This window comes from Plectropomus leopardus, chromosome 2 (genome assembly GCF_008729295.1).
Source record: "Plectropomus leopardus isolate mb chromosome 2, YSFRI_Pleo_2.0, whole genome shotgun sequence".
NCBI lineage: Eukaryota > Metazoa > Chordata > Actinopteri > Perciformes > Serranidae > Plectropomus > Plectropomus leopardus.
The window spans coordinates 25,899,360-25,922,467 of NC_056464.1; the positions used below are offsets into that span (position 1 = coordinate 25,899,360).

General features: G+C 39.2%; 1 protein-coding gene across 2 annotated transcripts in view; it reads right to left on the reverse strand.

The window, feature by feature from the left end:
• The window catches only part of iffo2b (intermediate filament family orphan 2b), a 39,779-nt gene extending 18,257 nt beyond the window's left edge, over positions 1 to 21,522 (reverse strand). For both annotated transcript variants that reach the window (XM_042506458.1, XM_042506450.1), the window contains exon 1: positions 20,530 to 21,522. In XM_042506458.1, the coding sequence (XP_042362392.1) occupies positions 20,530 to 21,005 (476 nt within the window). In that variant the 5' untranslated portion in view covers positions 21,006 to 21,522. The remainder of the gene's footprint in view (positions 1 to 20,529) is intronic.
• Positions 21,523 to 23,108: the final 1,586 nt, after the last annotated feature.

A 23,108-nucleotide genomic window follows, 5' to 3' on the forward strand; every position in this document is an offset into this window, starting at 1 on the left:
AGATCTGTTGCACTAATGTTCCTGTGCTTGTACTCTAATGACGGTGATATTTCTATGGCACTCATAATGATTGAATCAAGACAGTTGATTTATGACTGACAGTTTTAAGTTGATGAAAAATTATATCTTGGAGGTGACTATCATAACATTATTACTTTAATGATCAGCCGTTCATCTGATTATTCCTGATCTGATCTGTCATGCAACAGGCGGTAAACACCAAATGGAGCACAGGGAAAACTTTGAGGTGTGGTTGTGTGTCATTTCACAAAGCCTTTGTTGCTCGTTGCAAATGAAAGTGTGAGTCAGACAACACCCTGTTTCAACTATACGATGTACTGGAAAGTGTTACTAAGTGGAAATTCTCAGGAATCAAATTAAATTACAAGCTCAAAACGCATCCAACGCATCAGAGCTGATTAACTCGTAAACACAAACCTTCAGGGGCAATATTACATAACTTTTAATTAATTCATTTTTATTAAACTTTGATCCGACACTTGCTATTTGTGAAACTGTGTGCATCATTTCTTGTGACTCAAATTGAAGCAGAGGTGCTACCATCGCAATCACATACACACACGTTCCTGTGTAACGTGGCCACAACTGGCTTAGGCAAGACTTGTTACAAGCAAGATACTGAGTTTTAGGAGTTCAAATAATTATGTGTGTGTGAAGTGATTTTGGTGACACTACACTGAGTAAGAGTTAGGCTATTAAATATTCTTTCAAAATTCCCCCAAACTTTTGCAAAAGCACATTTTTCCATATTAGGTCATTTAGTATAATCCAAAGGAGACCATTGATGTGTGAAGTAATTTTGGAGACACTATTTAAATTATTGAACTCTTTTATTTGTAGGCTACCTCTTTTCCGTTTTGCATTTTGTGGATGGTTTTTTGAGTGCTCGGCTCAGCCAGCTGCACATAGAGAGCAACGTTATTTGTCTAGCTTGGAGGACAGCTAATTTTTATGAAACTGGATTTTTAGCTTGTTGACAACTTTACTGCAGTTGGAAAGAGGTGTTGCGTGTGTTTTAACACTGTTTAGTGTCGTCATTAATGCTGGTGCCAAAGTAAGTGATTTTAGTGCATAACTTGCAACTGCATTTTTCCTGTTTCCCTAAATTGGCACTCAGACATCAAAACTTTGAGCACACCTGGCGTAGGCTAAATAACAGAAACAGCTCGTCGTATAATCCAGTACAATTCAACTGCACCACCAACTACATGTTCCAAAATAATCATGGAATTGGAAAATACCTCTCTAAAACTGCATTAGTTATCCTAGTGTACCTTAAAAACTGGCAACTGTGTGCGTATATATACATTGAACTGTTCTTATAATTGTCCAGTTTCTACACAAACATACGAAATACTACTATGGTTACATTTGGATTTGTGGGTTACAATGCTCTTAAGGGTTTGCATATAATATTTCAATTAATAGACCAATGTGTGTTATATAATTTTTGTAAAGAACCAGTGTATATAGTAATGTTTGCCAAAAACCAAAGCTAATTATCACCAGTCCTTTACAGTCTATGTTAGCGATACAATTTTATAAGTAATAATAATTTATAAAAATCTCAGTAATTAATTTTTCTTATCCTAACTAATGCCCAACCTATCTACAGCTGATGTGTTAAAAAATTATCTTAATAATAATAATAAATTTGATAAAGTACCTTTTGCAGAAATAAAATTAGCAAAAAATACAATAAAAACATATAATCAATAAAAAGAAAGGCAATAAAAAAACATACATTTGTTTAAAAAACTAAATTAATGATTTAAATAGCAAATAAATTAGTGTGTTTTCTTTATTTTCACCTTTTTGAATTTATTGTATGTTTTTATGGTCTTCTTTTGTGAATTTTATTTCTGTTAAAGGTGCTTTACCAAATTAAAACATAAATCACAAGATAAAAGCAGAAGAGAAGATTAAAAAAAAATGAAAAATTAAAACATAGAGGACCCCCCAAAGAACAAGCAGTAGACATCTTAGGGTGGGACAAAGGCCATTTACAAAGATGGGTATTCAGTTGCTCTTTAAAGGCTTTTAGAAAGACTTCAGACTGTATTCATAATGGAAGATGTGGCAGTGTTGAAGTCACGACTTCAAAGACACAATCAGCTTTTGTTCTCAGTCTAGAGTGTGGGACAGCCAGTAGGCCCTGGTCAATAAAAATAGTAATAATAATAATGAAAGTCGAGCTTTCACTCTAAATTTTTATCAGGGCACACATGGTCATGTACTTTATCTAAAGCAAGTTTTTGCAAAATAGACAAAGTCTAAACACTATAAAGAGGTTTTAATGGGTCCATTAAAATTCATTCTCATGAGGGCAGGCAATAGTAAAACAGGAAGTGTTATATGATAACAGATAAAGGATCAATACATCTGGCGACATGCAGGACAAACACTCATTCAGCTCAGCTGCTGGCATGAAATGAGTCCTCTGACAGCTTTGATGAATCACATCAGGGAGTCCGGAGCACTTGTGATTCCGCTCATGGATCCCTATAGATGCCTATATAACATCTTCTCCATGGCACCAGCGTTCCTCACCCTCTATATGTGCAATATAACACACAAGCCGAGGTCATAATTTATTTCCAGAGCAGATTCTTCCAATAATTGTGGGTGTATAGGAGGAGCGTGATGGGAAGAAGCATTTGTGGCACAGAGATGTGAAATTGTGAGCAATGTAAGGCTTTCCTGAGGGAGAAAAGGGGGGAGGCATGACTGTAGTAGGTCATCGATTGAATGCCAAGATGCTCTGTAATCTAAAGCCTCCCCAGACTCCACAGAGACACACATGTGGCGTGCTAATGATGCAGCGATGTGGAATGGATTTAGTCGAAAAGGTAAAGTAGCTCAGCAGCCGCCATCCAGCTGCTCGAGGGTCTCTGCTGACGAGACAACGCACCAAGGTCATTTCATCGCTCTACCTCACCTCCCTCTCTGACCTCAATCCATATCCATAACACAAACACACACTTGTCCTCCATCACCCCATCATCTCAAGCCATCTTGTGTCCATGGAAACAGTGCATTCGGAAGTGCACGCAGATTAATTGCTGGCTCGCTCAATCATGTAAACTGTGCTCAGAGATGTCGGGTGCAGATGATTCGTCTGCTTTATGTTCCACAGGCACGGGCAGACTTAAATATAGCCCTCCTAATGCAGACAGGACACAGACACCACCAGGCCAAGCAGGAGGAATGTCCGTGTTGCTAGGTGACCACAGTCATTTCCCAAGCCGCTATCGTCACTGGCCCTTTGGGAGTAAACTGTGCTAATAGCTAATAACAGGAACGATATTCGTTGTCGTAGAATTTATTTTACTAAATCTTGTTTTCCAAGAGGAGATGTTCTCATTTCTGTTATTCTGACATGGATTACAATATATTTACAGAATGTACTCCTGAAAGAGGACGGTATTGTTATATTTAATTTTCTAGGTAACAATATTCTTTGTTTCTCAGCTTTCTACTAAATGATCACTCTCTAGCCCACTTAAATAAACATGCAAGTAATCGTGTATAGGCCTATGTTACTGACAGCAGCAAAAACAACACTGACGAGTGAATTCAGAGAGGGATTGTGCTGATTTTGCGACAGCTCTGAACTTGCACAAATACGAGAAAAATTAACTGTGCTGTAGCGTACTCTAAGGATTACGTTTTTCTTCTTTTCTTCTATGATTTTTGAGGCCTAAATGAAGTTTTCAGATAAAAAGCTTTTGTTAGGGTTTAATGAACCACACCACAGTTGCATGACTTAACGTCACCACCAAAACAAGGCCGTAAAAACATGTTCTTCAGAGAACTGGTGGTAACTGGAGTGCATTTCTAAGAGGTGTCATGCTTAGACTTTTTACTGATCATGGCAGCAGCGCTGAATCACTAGACCGTGTTGTTGACCGTTGTTGTTCTGCAATCAGAAGGTCAGTGGTTTGATCCCCAGCTCCATCCCCAGCTTTCATGTGTTCATCTCTTATGTTGATTGTTATAAAAATATTTTACAAATTGTTTATAAAAAACTTTAATAGCACATCTTTAAACTCTACAACAGCAGAGTACCTTGTGGTTTTATAATATATTCTAATAATGGAAATATTCAAACAATTGACTGTGTAATGAATTTCCCACTAACTACATGCTGGAGTGAGGAAGTATCATAAACAAACTATATTAAATGACACCATGCCTCCTCCTAAAAACCTACTGTGGCATGTCTCTTCCAATAACACAGTCTGTTTGAAGCTCAACTTCAGACCTTCAGGTTTTGAAATATGACTACAGTGACTAAAAAAGGTCAGCTTTGGGAGGAAATATGAGGACTGCATCCTAAAATTATTGGTCATTCCCTCCCATCTCTTTTTATCAGTCGGCAAAGCTCACCTTCATCTAAAGGCTTTGAAAGTGGTTGGAGATATCTCTTGCTGAGTATTTTCTCCTAATGAGATAGTTCCTTCAAGGAAAAAATACAGAAAACCCAGATAAAAATCTGGGAAGAACATTCCTCGAGGTTATTCAACTTGTGAATGACAAACTGCTGGCACATCTAAATGTATACCTGTTTCCTTTTAATATACATTTATCTCTGCATTTACTCTTATTATATGTGGATATTTTCAGTATGTCTACCACATTTAATAGCAGTTTAAGTGTCACTCGTTTTAGTGTGGGATGTGTTAAATTGTGTCCTGTTCATCTCGTATTCACAATGACCTCCCTGAAGCAATTTCCTGTATGCTTTAATGGCGATATTATTAACTCATCAGTGCAGTAAGTCTATTCATATTAGAGCTTCTGATATATAAATATGAGATTATTAAGAAAATGAAAACTGTCCTGAATCTGCATGAATGTTTCTACTGAGAGCAACTGATAATGTAACAGCTGCTACTTATGCTGTTAAATATGTACAATGCAAAATAATGCCTCTCCAAATGAAACAGAAAATATTATTGAATCCTCATATTATTAAGAAAAGTGTAAGAGAGCAGCAGATGCTCCAGAGGCAAGTGAATGCAAACTTTTAGACCAAGAGAAGAAAACTGTTTGATTTCATTTTCAATGTGCCTGGCTTCTCCGTCTGTGGTTTTGATTGTACACAATTAATGTGTGGGAAACCCTGATTACACTGAATAACAATAGAATATTATTGCGATTTTTAAAAATTTTGCAACATGCTGAGTATTGCAGTAACATATATTGAGATAAATTACGATGTATTATTTATTTATTTTTTTTCAGCTGCACATTATGTTCCTGTCCTGATTGTCAACATTGAACTTTGTCAACATCTGTTCGTCTGTTCATTTCACTTCAGTCATTTTTAATGTCGCAAAATGTATCTAGTGGACTGAAAAAAAAAGTTAATTTTATTGTTGTAGTAGGCTGTCACAAGTTTAATTTGTATTTGCAATACTAATAATTCACATTAGAAAATGATAGGTGGTGTCTATGTATTTGTACAGTAATGAAATGCATAACATAACATGCATTGTGATATTATTTTGTAGCTATTTTCTCCACCCATAGCATTTTTATAATTTTTTTATAATTTCTTTATTTTTTATTTGTTTGTTATCTATATGCAAACAAGGAATTACAAAGTGACAGTCATACATTAATTCACATTATTACAGACTGATATTTATTTATACAGAACTTAATTTAACTTATTTTCAGCCAATGATGTTCATTGACAAATAATAATCTTCAGGTACCAATAACCTCGCATGGTGTTATTATTTTATCTTGCAATTATTTGCATGAATAGTTTAATAATGTTTTTGGACCAGGTAAGTGCAGTATTTTATTACATTTAGACAAGCTGCAGAACAACATCAGCCAGTACGCTCAGTCACAGTCTGGGATGTGATGCATGTTTGGCACAGGTTGGATAAAACGGCATTAACATGAAGGAGGAGAGGTTGTATGCACTGGAAAGTGTAATCTGTGAGTTTGATGAATGATCTCTGTCTGAAAGCAGACATCTGCCTCTTAATTAGAGCTCTTGCGGCAGCGGTATGTTTGTACGGACTCAAACAGGGATGAAGCTTCTATAAGCTTTGTTTGTGTTAGAGGATCTTCATGTATCATTGGCAGACTTAAACATCACATAGTAATCTACTGTAAATCCTCACTCTATGGAAAGACGTTTCAACACTGATGAGCTCTGAGAAGCAGGTTCAGGCAGAATAAACCCTTGAACATATTGTGCGAGCTGCAACACAACAAGGCAGCATTAAAAAATAAAATACAGCCCGAACACAAATTATTTTCCTGACAATCTTTGGAATGAGGTGGGACAATAACAAACTCTTTTACACCGATCAAAGCATCTGTCTGAAAAGAGGGTTTGGTACAATACTGGTACTGGTGGATCCTCCCTTGATGGACTGACAGATAATTGGGAGCCAGTGTTGTAACATGTCTAATCCTCCGTCCTGACCCGGCCCCACAACGTTGCCACACTGACTTTTCCTGACAATATGGGTGTGAGCTTGACTTGTTTGCACTGCGCACTTGTATTATCTAATTGCTTAACTCCCAAAGCCAGTCCTAGCCCTCTTTTCTCTGGCCTGAGGGATGCTGATGTCATGTTTGCTGTAGCCCTTTAGAAGGGGAGACGAACACATAGGTGTTGCTCACATGTAATGACAACTAATAGGTGTGACCTTATAGCGACCCGAAAGAAATCAGATGATTGCTTTGAAAGGAACCAACGTAAGTCGTGTTTATAATGGCAATTTTTCAAACTGTTAGCAATCAGTCTTTGTAGGGACATGCAAAGGTGTTCCAGAAGTGAAACCGCCCAAAACTTAATGGTTTGTTTATGTCTTTCATGCTTGACAGTTAAATGTCTTCGCTGACAGAACTGGCAAGATGTCAAAAAGATCTTTTTGTCAACAAGTTTTCACTAACTTAAGAGTGACAAGCACCTGGAAAATGAGAGTTTGTAATGATTTTTTGATTCATACGGACTTTTGATTAAATATTGTTTCACTTTCTTTCTCAGAACTCACTACAGTAAATGCACTACGAAACAACAGAGTTCAACCCCAAATCAAAAATGCCTGTTTTTGCTCTTACCTGCAGTGCTATTCATCAATCTAGATTGTTTTGCTGTGAGTTGCCGAGTGTTGGAGATATTTGTTGAAAAGATGTATGTTCTCTCCAGTATGATGAAACAAGATGGCATTCGGCTTGTGGTGGTCAAAGTGCCAAAAAAAATACATTTAGAATAACCCATTATCTTTCTGCTATAGGTGCGTTTGGCTTGTTTGTCTTTCTTTAAACCAATCATAATCGCCTTGAGAACTGCTTAGCCCAGGATGCAGTGACTGTGCCCTTACAAAATAGTGTTGAGGGAAACTTGTTTTAGTGGAACATTTGCAAGTGGGGGGGCAAGGACTGTCAATAAAAAGGCTCTGCAAAACAAGACAAACACTAACAGTGGTATGCCCCTGTGTCATTCAACTCTTAGTGATAAAAAAGTTGATATATTTGATGATTTATAGGTGAAGCATAACTACACCGGAGGTTGTTTCATGTAGCAAAGAGGATTTGGAAATGATAGCACGCAGATAGTGGAAGGGATCGAGAATGCCAAACTAAAAAAGGCACTCAATACCAGGCTTATAGCCACAGTCGGCATCTGGTAAGTCAGATTACAGAAATCATGTCTCAAGATAATACACATACTTTTTCTTGAGCAGTTTCATGTAGGAACTTTGTTCTGAACTCTACCTGACACCTGCCAATCGTATCACTGTGCAGAAGGAGGCGTTCACCTAGCATCACTGTACTAAATAATGTTATACTTTTGCTGAGGAGCCATTAACTTACACTCTGCACTGTCACAAGCACAAGCTTCTCATCCATGAGTGGATGTTTTCCTTCTTTACTGTGGTACAATTGGTGGATGTAGAAATAGTTTCTACGTGACACTGCTCACAACAAGGTCTGTTGAGCTCCACAAGCCGAATACTATCTAGTTCCATTATATTGGAAAGAAGGCAGACATCTCTTTGGCTGACATCTCCAACACTCAGCACCTCACACCAAAACATTATTGACTGATAAACAGCACTACGGGTAAGAAGAAAAGTGTCTATTGTTGATATTGGGGTGAACTGTCCCTTTAACATGAAGGAACAAAAATTCATCCATTGTTTATTAATGCGGTCTGCAGCAGCAGGGGGGGGAACAGGAGCGCCGTGACAGAAAATCAGTTCTCCCTGCAGTCCTCATCTTGACTGCAAACCGACCCCACCCCACATCCTACAAAACACTCTGCTCTGCTGTTAAGTAGTTATTTTCCCATTGATTTCATTCACTGCGGTGACATTATTGTCTCATCATAATAGCGCTGAGCCCCTGGCTGTTGACTTAACATACAGAACAAGTGTAAGACATATAGCTGTTCATAAACTCTAAAGACATAACTTGTCAAAACACTAAAGAGAGCCTTCTTAACAATCCTATAATGGAGGGGTTTGAGTCAGAGCTTCCTGTTGACAGATGACTTGGATTTGTTAGATTCCACGGAAGTGCATAAGAACATGTGCACAAACAGCGGTCTGCATGCCCGGGCCATGTCAGGGTGGAGCTGCACTGGGAGGGACATTAAAGAAGAAAAGAAAATGAAGATGTTTTTTTTTTTCACTTCTGGCACAAATCCGCACCGGTCAGGGTGTGTTCAGTCAAATTACATGAGACATAAAAGAGCTATGAGACATCACTGCTATACAAATGTCTTTTATACCTCTGGGTACACACACCTGTAGGGTGAACCCCAGGAATGACTACAAAACTGAAACCGCTTTTTAAAAAGAAATCTGGTGTTTTGATCACAATTATGTTCCAATTAATCATGTACCGCAAACTGAAACTACAGGCCTGGGGGCCACATCCAGTTTTAGAACATCCTCCATTTCTGTAAGTAGAATACATTTGTGTAGTGCTTTTATCCAGGGTGTTTTACAACGTGGCCCATGATCCGCCCACCTTCAGGGTTCAGTGTCTTGCTCAAGGACGGGAGAAACCAGGGATCAAACCACCAGTTTTGATAAATGAATCAGACCCAGTTCCATCCAGTAAATCAGTGGGTGGATTAACTGTTTTGAGTCATCAAATTTTATGTTCCGGCCACTCAAATGTGCATATTTCCTGGTTTTACTCATTTTCTTGGTCTTTTTATGATTGTGAACTTAGTAAGTTTGAGTTTTGGACTGTTGGAGAACAAAACAAAGTGCTCCATTAATGTAATGACATTCCTGGAGTAGCATGTAGGGTACAAGGGAGAGGAGAGGGAATGAAAACTAATCTGGTTTTCAGCCCTCTGGGAAATTTGTTTTTTAAGACCCTCATTGTGCAGTATTTCCTATATTTTCTTCTGCATCTGAAGGAAGAAAATTTTAAGGATGTGAAGATAGAAAAAAGGCTATTGGCACACTTAGGTAAGAAGGCCCGAAACTATGAGGCCCTGACACACCAGCGGTAAGCGTCTGCCGCTCTAGGTTTTGTTGTGTCCCGCACCTTGTCGGCTTTTTTCAGTTGACTCAGCAGTTGAATTGACGTCAGAGCCGGCAGAGCGAATTAAATCACTCTGATTGGCTGGTCAGCTCAGCACACCAGAAGAGAAATGAAGGTCATGAAAGTAAACAAACAGCTAAAGTCAAAAGGAAGTGAGGTGAAAACAAAGTTGTTATGTAAAGCAAGATTGCTTTTCTTTAGTGTTTGAGCTCTTTAGCAGAAATGTTTCCTGGTTCTTTGTGTTGTTGTTCACTGCCACACTGTAAATATGATTTGTTCTTTCAGCTTTGGATTGTGTTGTTACTGTGCTAACTGGCTAACTAGCCTCTTAATGGTCGTCTGGTTTCCCTTTCTGAATGATCAGAACAGATGACCGCTGTCTGCTGATATGGAGAGTTACTTCCTCTCACACAGGTGCAGAGCCTACGTGCTGATTGGCTGTGGTCTTGTAGTCTGTGCAATTGTTTGGCCAATACACCGGTGATGTGAGATGGCGCAACAGTCAGCTTTTGTTGCTGCCAGTTCTTTGATGTCGGTTTGGTGTGTCCGGGCCTAAAGTTGCTCTAAGTGCAGCCAACATGAAATGCATGCATCATATTGTAATCACTGCAGTCCATTTAAGTGCTTCACTTTCAATAGCTTACATGTAACACACTTCTCTGGTACTGCGTGAAACTGCGTCACCAAACAAATGTCTGTCAGGTTATGGAGGACAAATTGTTAAAAGCAACTGGTTGCACTGCAACTAGTGGCTCCTCATGAGTCTTGCAGGAATTACATTCTGTCATTAATACTAGTGCTGGAAGCTAAAATGAGTGATTTTGGTGGAAAACTCGACAGCTTAATGTGGAAGTGAGATGGAAAAGTAACAACAGAAAAAAACATGATGGTTGAAGAGAAAAACAGGAATATATATTATATATTATGATATACGAACTTACTTCGTCTGATCAGTTTTGTGTGTGCATTCCTTAGCAGCCCTTGACCATATGTTGGCTCACTAAATTGGTTTTCAATCATGAAAGCGCTGCCCAAAATTGAGAGAGAATGCAGTATGTATAATACAAATATAAACCAAAATTCAGCAGTACTACAACAATATTTAAGACCCAATCTGCAAATATGTTTTTATATCAGTTACATATAAATGTGCATTATTTTTGATATATAGATAAAATATTGTGTGTTTCTTAACTGGTCATGATTGAAAATATAGGCCGGTTTTTGTGTTATAATAATAGATATAAACATTAGTGACATAAACAAACCTCTCAGTATCAGAAAACATAAATGCTTGTATACTTATACTTATAAAGCCTGTGTATTAAAAGACTTGTCAATCATTTTGGTGGTGATAAATAAGTTACAATCCTGTGTTGACATGATTTCTTTATACAGATGTCCTGATCAAGTTTTTATGCTCCCAATCTGAGTAATTTAATATTGAGTATCTGCTGATACTTCCTTTTTCCTAGATAGTAAGGCTACAGCCGCACAGTGCACCCTTCGAGTTCATTAGTTATTAAAATTAATTCAACGTATAGGCCTGACAATTGAATAACTCTGAGAAAGCTGTTCCACACACATGGTGTGGAGAGACAGACAGGCAGTGGAAAGTTGACAATGGCTGCACTCGCTGCGTTACTGAGCATGAAAGCTTTGCGAGAAAAAACACCCGTATGGCAGCTGACGAAAAAAACAAGGATCAGATCAGGCTGATCCTCCTGGCCAGTTGAAAAATGTCTTGATCAGGAGGTAAAATCTTTGAAATAGGACATCCTTACTACTTTGTTTACTTGAAGATCGTGGATTGTTTCTTTGACCCTTTGATACCTGAGTAAATTGTACTTTCTCCCCCCAAAAATGGAGATAAGGCAATAAGAAATTTAAGAAGAAATTACACAAACAATGAAATGACCTGAAAAAATATAATAATAATTCTGTAAAATACACTGATATATAATTATGATGTTTCTAAATATAGTTTTTGGACATTATTCCCTTACTTCATTTTTTTTTCTTCTCCCAAATCTACTAATTTCCTGCAATTTGCAAAGACTTCTTGTCAAGTTGCTTATTACCTTTCCCCCCCCATGTTTTCAAAGAAATGGTTTGAAAGTTTAAATACTTGTGAAGGCATCAGAACACAGCACAAGAAAAGAGATGTCTATCCAGGTTTCATAGGGTTAACATGATAACAGTTTTTATTGCTGTGGGAGCCATCATGAAAATATTGCCATTGAAGGTTAAAACACTTCATCTATAAATATTTCCAAGGAGCTCTGAGGAGAGGCACATCTGGCCTGTCTTAAGGTCAAGCATGCAAGAACGCAGCAATTTAAGAGCCTGTCAAGACTCTCACACACCACCCTCCTCTCTGGCACACGTACGACATTATATATTGCGCAGAGATGTGCGTGTTTGTTTTTTAAGGTGCCTGGAAAAAAACAGCATTTCCTCTGGAATAACAAGCTTTTGAGATATGATGGTTATTAAGTTGGAATGCTGCGTCAGCACATCCAGACCTTTAGAAAAACCACAATGGCTTTTCAAACTGAGCAGGTCTGAACAGAGAGGCACTTGTTAAATTTTAAAGTGTAAATAAGGATTAGGTCTGATGATTATGGACTTAGCAACAGTGAGATGTACTTGATCTATTAAACTGAACGTCTCCTGCTTTGCCTCAGGACACAACTGCTGCAAGAATCAGCGCTGCTTTTCCAAAACACTCCACCAATCAAACCTACAGTACAGCACATGCAGCCTATGCAGTCAGAGCTCACGAAAGACAGGTGCACTGCACTGCTCTCAGCTGTATCGATACCCATGAATAATCAACCACAGCTGCACAGCACAGCTCCAGTCACAGGCACCGAGGGAACATAGGCACGATGAAGCAGAGGTGGAGACACGCTCCCGTCATGGTATTACCCAGGATTTCCTTTCAGTTAGATCAATACGGAGATAGAGACAGAGACCACATTTTTTTATTGTCTTTTCTTTTCATTCTTTGTAGATGCCATTGCCTTAACAATAACCTAAGTCCATAGATGACTATGTTTCGAAAAGGATTAAAGGATATTTTTCTTATTGTCAACAAATCCTATGTAAACACCAAACCCCATAATGCATTAGTCTGTCTCTCAGTACTTTCTACCCACTTTCCTGCCCTGTCTGTGGGACTTAGGACCAAGTGCTCCTACTGAAGATCATAATCCTCACAAACATGTCACAAATATATAGCAAATGTTACTCAAAAAGAGGTAATTAGTGTGTTTGTTTGGGATCTTTTTTTTTTTGAAGATTAATGCACATCCCTCCCTCTCTAGCGCAGTGGTTTCCAACCTTTTCGGCTCGTGATCCTTTATCACAAAACAACGCCTCCTCGTGTCCCCTCATCACAAGTTGCGTAGGTCTATGAGCAGTTCATGGGGAGTGATGTTTCCCCCTCAGGTTGATTCATTTACCTGAAGAGTTAAAATGCTGCAATATTTTGCGAGAAAAAAAGCAAATATTTGAGTAAAGCCTGAAAATGTGCATTTTGCAGAAACAAGCTTCTTTCTCTTTTCTTTCTTTCTCACCTAACTTATTAATCATCACAGGACCACTCTGATTTACCTTGCGACCCTTTGGGGTGTCCTGACCTCCATCTTGGTATCCACTCTTTAAAGCTGCATGTATGTGTATGTGGGATTAATTTAAAATAGTCTACAGGGCCCACACTCATGGTAATTAACAACCAATGCAACAGTGTGGCTTCTGGTTGTGTTCTTAGACAACAATGGAGGTCTATAACACAGACAAAAAATATATATATATACTTGAAGGAATACTTCCCCAGCCAAACAACAATTTGTATATCAATTACTCACCCTGTGTTATCTTGAATTTATGAAGAAAGCTTTATGCTTAAATGCCACCACGTTGAACAAAGAATATAAAATAGGCGAACATTCTTCTTGAATTGATGTCATAGGGGTCCACGATCAACGACAGCAAAACTGTGTCACAAAATCTGTTTACAAACTCTTACACTGCTCGTGCAGTATAATCCAACCCTCATTTATCCAGTACTTAGTACTTCAGAAAGCCCTTATTTCTAAAAGTGAAACATATCTTTGCTCTCTCAAAGCCAGACTCCCTTGACAAAAACAGTAACTTTACATTAACACTGGAGCTGCTGATCTACCGCTGCCTCCATCTGTAGTTTGTTTGTGTTATTGTGTGACTTTGGTGTTTTAGTGGGTTAGCCTGGATTCACCAAATTCAAGCAACGACACAAACAAATTAGTAATCAAGGCAGTGTGGACCAGCACTGTTTTCAGCGACGGGACAAATGAGACTTGGATAATACTGCAAAAGTTATGTGCGAGTTTGTAAACTAAAACCTAAATATAGTTTTTCTGTTGTTAAACGCTGAACCCATTTACTTCAAGATTTTTTTTTTCTATTCTTCATTAACCTTGGAGGCATGCAACAAACGTATATTTTTCTTAACAAATTCAACAGAGCACTGGTTTAGTAATTAAGTAATTAATTGTCTGCTGAAGACAACCCAGGACTGTAATGATGACGAAATCTACAAAATGAATACTTTGTCAAAGCAATGACAATGGTCTACACTTGTACTAGAGACAAATTCAAAAGCTTGTTGTGAGCTTAAGCACCACACAGACAGGAAGAGGGAGTAGGAGAGAAACAATATAGGCTCTAATCTGGAGCTCAATGGTTTTAGTGGACTGAGCTCTCTCTCTGTATCTCAGCAGCAGGGAGTCTTCCACTTCGAGAGGCCCCAGTTCAGAGTGGCGGCTGCGTGCCAGGATGTGGTGCAGGGCTGGCTGAAGGTTGGAGCCTCGGTGCTAGGTGACGGCTTAGAGAAAATCCCTCTCCTGAATAGACGGCCTGGATTATACACAGGGCAGGTCAGCGGCAGACAGACAGGGACAAACTGAAGAGCTCATCAGCGCAGCACGTTTGCTCTTCGTGTGGAAATATGATATTTGAAACACAATGCAGCCTTCAGCTTTGGAATCACAGCCTAACTCGCCCTGTAATTAGTCAGTTCTTTAGTTCAAACAACCTCGAATCCTACTTTCAAAAGAGATGCTCAGCTCTGCCTTTCACCTCTCTTAATCGCAGGAAGAGAGATCAAAGCCTCAGAAAAGTGTCTTCGGTGAATTCTCATTGCATTGATCCACACACAGCTAAATTCAGCTGTGTGTGAATTATTCATGCAGGAAGAACATGCCCAGGAGGCCCGGGGACTGTTCGGGTTCACTATACGTTCTGTAACACCCACATTGTCATCCAGCAGGACAGTTGTTTGGCCTCCGTTCACTGATGGAATAAACATCCAATTAGAAGAGGCCAAGGCGCTGATCTCTGGTTCAGGTCCCAACTGGGGCAGAGAGCTTGTGATGTGTCCTTTAGCACTCAAACACTGCATTGCACCTTAAAAATGGCTTGATAATGTAAATTTTCTTTCTCCCTCTGCACCCCTTTTACTCTGTCTGTGCAATCATATCGACAGCCGCCTCCCACGTCACCTCTATTCCACAGAAATGTATGTTAACTACAAAATACATCAGATGCATACTGTGTTCTTTGGAATAAGCAACCCCTTATCTCTGTGCATGCAGCTCCGTGAATATGTATTAGCATATTAGCAGGAGTGTAACTGCTGTCTCTAGTCCCGGCAGTAATCTGCATAAAAGATAAAGCCTTCTATGATATCCTCTGCTCCAACAGCATAACATGTAAATACTAAACAAATTTGCCCTCTTGGCCACATAAAGGCAGCCTTCAAATAGGAAAATAGACACAGTTTCTATTCTTAGTTAACATACAGTTTGTTACCGACTGTCAAATATGTTTGTCAGCTGCTGTTTACACGGCTTTTTGAGCAGTTTTGAATGATGGTGGCAATTACTGGTAGAGACTCAGTAACCCCCAAGTGATACATTTCACAGTGATGCAAGACAGCAAGATAAAAACAGTGAGGATGAGTGCACTGGCAGTGACCTTACCCATCCTCCCTTGCTTGCTCGTTTGTCTGTGTGAGAGGTGTGTAACCCCACAGTCCAGACACTGTGGCACGGAGTGGACGCTCATGTAAGCTGGCTGTCTGAATTATGAAGCCTATACTGGGACAACTGTTTGTGTATGTGTTCTGTGGAAAAAATAAAGAGAGGAACTGTGTGTATATTCATGTATTTGATGGCGATAAATAAAACTATTTTTAAAAAGTTAAGAATGTGGATATAATCTGTTAAAGAGCTTTTCCAGATCAGCAAATACATCCGGTAACTGTGAAAGAACAAGATTGTTCTCTACCAAAAGATCGAGCTGATTGAGGACAATGAAGGTTTGTTATAGCAATTAAGTTTTACGCCCAGAAAAAAAAGCTGCAAGATTGTTGCAGAAATAATTGAATTGTTTATATGTCAAAATTCCACTTTGTCCAGTTTCAGTACAAATAGAGATGCTATGAGAAACATTTTAACCCTATTGCAAATTTATATGAAACAATTACGCAAAAATAAAGCCAACTCGTCAGAAAAAAGTACTCAAATGTGATTAACTTTTGTCTGAGGACAGAAGTTAACAATGTTTGTATTTTGTTAAATGACTCTAATTTGTAATTATTAAAGACAATGCAAATAATTTTTTAGAATTTTGTATTTCATGTATATATTTTAGCGTATCAATCATTGCATATTAATGTTGAAACAAAAACTATGTCTTTGATTTAAAGGGTCATGCATTTTTAGGCCCATGTTGAACCTCTTTATTGTCCTGGCAAATGTATTTATTTCTGTTATATTTCATGTATTCAAGCAGGCTCTGAACTTCTCAAATAATTATTACATTAACATGTACTACAAATCGCGCTGTTTTTCCTCAGGCTCAGAAAATAGTGTCTTGATCAGAAGAGGCGTTCTGAAAAATGACAAAAAGCAAACAGCCGTGTGCTACATGGTATGAACGCAAGTGACCAAATCAGAAATGGACCATGTGGCCATCCATCTCCTCGTGTGTGTCCACAGTGGTAAAGCTTTAATAAATCACTGGGGCAGTGTGGGAGCTTGGGAGGGGGGCTCCGTCGGGACTGAGGATGCCTTACAAAGCAGTCTGTATGACACAGAGCGGAGCGGAGGGGTGGAGGGGCTTTGGATGGGTGGAGTGAAGGACGAAGAAATGGCCGAACACAAAGAGCACAAAATAGAAAAGGCATGGCCGGATGGGGCTCGGGGACTGAATGCTGAAACGTGACTGTAGTAAAGGGGATTTAGACTGGGAGACAGAGAAAAAACAACTGGGAGGTGAACTCAGCAGTGATGTAATTACTGAGCTCAGAGCAGAGAAGGAACGTGAGAGGCAGGGAGGGAAAGAGATTGATTACCATGATTACTGAGCAATAAAAAGAGGCTAGAAATGCGTCTTGTTCACTTGTCACTTATCAAGTCTTAAAGAGCATATAAAGAACATGTTTGACAATTTGTTACTTGTGAGTGTCATTAGCATGGGTGGACTGTGAGAAAACAGGGCCCTGGACACAGATATTCAAAGGGCCCCACCACCTCTCCTCCAGGGGAGCAAGACAACCTTGTCCAACCTTGTCTCTTTGTTGTCACATAACGTCCTTTGTAGTTGTTTTGTGTGGCTTTGTAGTTGTTTTGTGTCTCTGTGTGGTAGTTTTATGTCATTCTTTGTCATTTTGTGTCTCCTTGTGCTTATTTGGTCGTTTTATGTCTCTGAGGTATTTTATGTCTTTTTGGTTGTTTTGTGCCTAAAACTTTTGTGTAGTTGTTTGGGCCTCTGAGATCATCTTAAGTGTCTTTTGGGTATTTTTATGTCCTTTTGATCATTTTCTGTTGCTTTGTAGTCATTTTTTTGTCTCTTTGTGGTTGTTTTGTGTCTTTTGGGGTATCTGAGGTAATTTTGTGTCTCTTTAAAGTAATGTTATGTCTTTTGATTATTTTGTGTTGCTTTGTAGTCATTTTGTGTCTCATCATGTTTTTTGTGTATCTTTGTGTTAATTTTATGTCTTTTTGTCATTTTGTGTCTTTTTGTAGTTGTTTGGATCTGTTTGGGGTAATCGTGAGTCTCTGTAGGGAAAGTCTTTTTTGGTCATTTTTTGTGGCTTTGTAGTCAGTTTGTGTCTCTTTGTGGTTGTTTTGTGTCTCTTTATGTTAATTTAATGCTTTTTTGGTCATTTGTATCTCTTTGTAGTCATTTTCTGTCTCTTTGTGGCTGATTTGCCCATTTTGGAATCATATTGTGTCCCTTTGAAGTCACGTTGAGTCTCTTTCTGGTCAATACATGTTGTGTGACATTTTGCAAGTGACAATGACATTTTGGGCTCCTCAGTCTGTGCCCAGTAGGCCCATTCAGTTATCCATCCATCATTAGAGAAGAGTGTAAACACACATAACACCTACAAAATCTATACTCATTTAAAACTTAATGGTAAGGGTAACATTTAGGAAACCAACAACTTACAGCCACTATTTGGAGGGATAACATGGGTTTCATGCGTAAATGTGTAATGTGCATTAGCTTTATAAATTTCTCTAGCTAAAACACTAGTTAAAAAGCAACTGCGATGGCTGTTTCAATTACTTATAAAGTCAAGAGCTCCCATTTTTGCCAAAGGCAATCCAAAATTTTGGACTTCAGCTGCAGCAGTTTTTAATTTGGCTGCTGTCCCAGTCACTGCTGTCCATCTTCTCAAGCAGGAATGCACACACAAAAAAAAGGGTATGCTGTTGTTTCCGAGAATGACTGGACAGGATGTCCAGTTTCCTAGAGGAGTGGGAGAGCACATGAATTCTGTGTCACTGAGTCAGTGAGCTCACAGGGAAGTCGGCGTTCGTCATAGCCGACCTCACCGAGCAGACAGAGGCCTGTAAAAATGCCTCTCTGCTTAAATCATGGCAGCAAACAGAAGCAGGCGGTTGCTTGGCATGTCTCCCTCCAGTAGCCAGCCAAGCGGGCCAGCGGTGACGTGGGTCAGCCGGGGGCGCTGCAGTGAGTCCTCAGTGAAACATAATTAATGTGTCTAAAGAAGAACAATTGGTGGAGACTGATCCATGCAAAGGAATTTCCTCAGAAGAGTGTGAGAAACAGGATCAGTTCATTTCACGATAGACGTCTTTGTGAGATGCTTAGCTCAGCTCCGACAACCTTCATGTGAAATGTTACCTCAAGTGTAACTCTAGAACTGTGATGTCTGTCATCTCTCCACTATTTCAGCATCTGGTGACATTGGCAAACCACACCCACATGGGAAGCAAAAAGTCACACTGATGTCTAGGGCTATAAGCAAGTACGGATACACATGAGTATTGTGATATTATGTTTTGTGACACTGAATCGATTACCAAAAACCACTGCATCAATTTTTAGTTTACATGAAAAAATTTGTGGCGGGGGTTTTGAAGCCTCAAGTTTGGCTGTTGCCATCTTGTTCTTTTGAAGCCAGAAGTGACCATATTTGGACAAGAGGCGAGAGCTGTGGAGGAGCAAGGGGTGGATCTGACTCATCGACTGTAGCGACGCCTGGCTGACAGTCTGTCACTCAAAGAGGCTTGCCTTTAAATATGTGTACCTCAAAGCCTTGATAAAATGTTATTGACTTTTATTAACATTATACCCCATACAATTGTCACGAATGTTGAAATTAGCTATTGAGACCGAAACCATTTTTTTTGTTGTTGTTGTTGTCGTTGGAGGTTGGGGGTTGTTGTTGTTGTTGTTGTTGTTGTTGTTGTTTTTGTAGGCATATTTATTTCAGCTGTTAAGTTGGATATTTTAATATGGAGGTCTGTGGGAACTGACTCACTGTGGGAGCCAGCCATTCACAGTGGCCATTCAAGGAACTACAGTTTTTGGCACTTACAAGTTACTAGCATCATTTTTCAGCGTTAACGCTTGGCGCAAACACAACTAACATAGGCCTATGAATCAGGCAGTCATAAAGGTTGCATATTGGTTGCGGAATATTTCACCTTGCTTACAGTATCACAATTTGTTAAAACATAACCCGTCTCCTGATACCTGTTATATCACTGAATTCTTACCAAAACACAGTCTTAGGGAAGTCGTACAGTGATGGGTAGATGATACATTTCATATCTCTTAACCAATTCAAAAATCCTTTCTGAGAGTTGATTCTGCAACCTCTTACATAATTAATCGTTTGGTCTAAAAAATGTCTGAACTTGGGAAAAATGTCGATCATGGTTTCCCTTGGCCTGAGTTGACCTCTTCAAATGTGTTGTCAGACCATCAGTACAACACCCAAACATACACAATTCAATGATCAAACAATTCAATGATCATCAGAATAGTTGCTGAATAGTTTTCTGTCTTGACTAGTCTTTTTCAACATTAATATGAACAAACTGATTTAACTGTAACATGATAAAAAACAAGCCTGTTTTTAGCGCAATGTTGATTGTGTCTTGATTTAATGTAACACCATATTTGAACAACTTCTCGGCTTACAAACTGCTATATCTAGGCTACAGTGAATGAGTTAAACTTCTGGCAGTTGAGTGACTGCACTGTTGACTAGGGTTTACGAGAAATCACTTGAATATTCATGTAAATTCCCACAACAGCATCTGATTTCATCCGAAATAGTCTATATTTTGTACTTATTTTCAGTTTCATTCTTACTTCTGTGTAGCTACTGTGAGGTCAGTGATGATGGGGGCCCGGAAGAGAAAAGGGGGCCCACAACAATATCCTTTCAGGGCCTCTAATCCCTTGCAATTCCCCTGCAAATTTGTAACATCTGGTCCAATAGGCTGTTTAAGGATGCATCCAGGCATACAATTGATTAATGCTCCTATATATAGCCCTTTTGTTGTGGAGACATGCTCTAAATCGCCAGCTTTGTGAAGAGGGTTTCTATCAACAGCACATATGAACATGCATACCAGTTTAAGATACGTCTTTACTCACTTTCTCCTGTACTCGTCCCTCTCCCGCTTGACTTTGGCCAACACGTTATACAGAGCCCTCAGTTCTGGGGTGATGGTGTCTATTTGGACCCCAACTCCATCCGGATGCGTCCACGTCACCCCGGGCCCATGCAGGGTCTCAAAGCGCTCCCCTTGCCTCCGGACGTGGGTGAAACTCCAGATGGTGCCCGGCAGCCGCGAGTCGGGACCGTCCGTCTGCACCGCAACTTCCCGGGCGTAAAGGTGTCGGTACTGCGTCTTCAGCAGCGCCTGCTGCAGCTGGGTCTCCAGCAGTTTGTTTCTCCTCTCAAGTTCGTGGACTTTGGCAAGGAAGCAGCGGAAGCGCAGGTTGAGGGTTTTCAGCACATGGATGTTGGAGCCCAGGTCGTTTCGCAGGGCGCTGGTCACCGCGCCCGACCCGGCGGGGACGTTGCAGACCGGCCCGGGCGGAGCGTCGGAGAAAAACAGCGAGTTCATGTTGATAAACAACAACACCCCGTAATCCAATTGTGGCTCTGTCTGATCTATATGCAACAACAACAACAAATGTTCTTATCTCTGCATATTCCTTCACAAGCACTCCCCCAGTTTCTCCTTATAATGCAGATGCTGAGAGTGACAGAGAAGCTGGAGAAGGGCTGACCATCACTGTCCCTGCTGATTTGGACCCCTGCGGCAAGCAAATCATACACCCAAAAAGTCCTTTCAGAGGCACCGAGGGCATTATCTACTGGAGGAGCGAGAGGTTTGACGCAGACCAGCAGCAGCAGTAGCACTTCCCGTCACCCTCATCTCTGTTTGCCTTTGCTTTGTCAGGAGCTGCTGATGCTGAGCGCGTTCATATAGCCAGTCGACAGAGGAAAACGGTCCACCTTCTTTCTTTTGTCATTCCCAGTTCACTGAGGCTCTATCCAGTCTCCATGTGGTGCGGTGGGACGGCAGGATGCAGGACCGCAGTCAGAGCCCGGCCTCTCCGTGCTGTGCGCGGATCATGTTGCAAAGTGCTAAACTCGGCACTATCGGCCCCAGCAGCCCCTCCCACCTCCCTCCCCCTTTTCTCCCTCTGACAGTGAGGAGAGGATCACATCCTGGCTGAGGGCATAAACATAATCAGCTTTATTAATAGGATAAAGTAGACTAAAACAACAGTCCATTTTCAATTAATTTGTTTTCCACATATTATTCAGTTATTATAATAAGATGTTTAACGCTATGAATCCTGGATTTACATTACTTTTCTAGTGCAGCCTATTTAGTATTTAAGCAAACTGGTTTACTTTCTTTTGAAAACATGAGTTCATTTTAATGAGGAACTTGGCAATAAATGTCCTAAAAATTGCAGGAAATAAGGAGATTAGGAAAACTATTTTTTAAACTAGGGAAAATGTCCAAAATCATTATTATATATTTAAAAATATTTTACAGAGTAATTATTATTTCATCGCTTTTTCAGGTAATTCCCTTGTTTGTTTGTTTGTTTTTCTAATTTTCAGGTAATTTTTTTGTAATTTTTACTTTTTGTTTTTGCCAATTTGTGAGGTCATTTCTTCTTAAGTTTCCCATTGCATTCTTGCTATGTTTTTGAAGGAAATCATGCCAATTTGCTCAAGTTAAAAAGGGTTAAACTGTTATAGGCCTTCATTAGAGAGCTGAACACTGACAGACTTTCACCACATTAATAATACACTATTTATAGGGTCTCTATTTTTGTCTTCTTCTCCATTGTATGACTATGTAGGTTATTATACATTTATTTACAAAGTTCTCACTCATTTTCATGGACAACATTTTAAGTCTTATCTCCTGACTTTTCAAGGACACATAATACATTTATCATGAACATTCATCTGTGTTCACTAACACAAGCCTAACACAAACAGAACTGTATAGTAGACTTTTTACTAGTTAATACATAATTTTAGTGCTTTAAACTTATTTATTTATTATTCTGCTTTGTGTTATTTTCCATCAACCTCTTATCTAGTGTTTAGAGTATATTATCATTATTATTATTATTATTATTATTTATTATTATTATTTAATTTGATTGATTGATTGTTTGATTGATTTTTTCTATCGTCTTATAGATTTTGTCCTGCCTCTTTCCTCATTTGTGGTAGTATTTTCTTAGTTCCTGTTTTTAATGAGTAGCTACTCTTATTTTAGTGCTTTACTTCACAACAAAGTCTTGCTTTTAATCAATTTGCTTGCTTGTGTATGTGTGTGTGTTGTTTTATTGTATGAAGCACTTTGTGTACTTAAATGACTGTAATGTTTTTGTTGCTTTAGCTCAGCTCCCACTAGTGGGATAATCCATACATAATCCTCAACAAGTCCAGACATCTTCAGACAAGTACAATCATCTTCAGACAAGTCATGACATGTTATACAAAGATGTAAAATTGATTTGTATTGCTATAAATGAAAAATATTATTCAGAAAAAGATAGGTGAGATGATTATGATTATGAAGCCACCTGTCTTCAATTTAATCACTTAGTCCCCTTTGAATCAGTATGTTTTATTGAGATGGATAAAGATTTTATTATTATTATTATTATTATTGTACAAAAAGAACTGG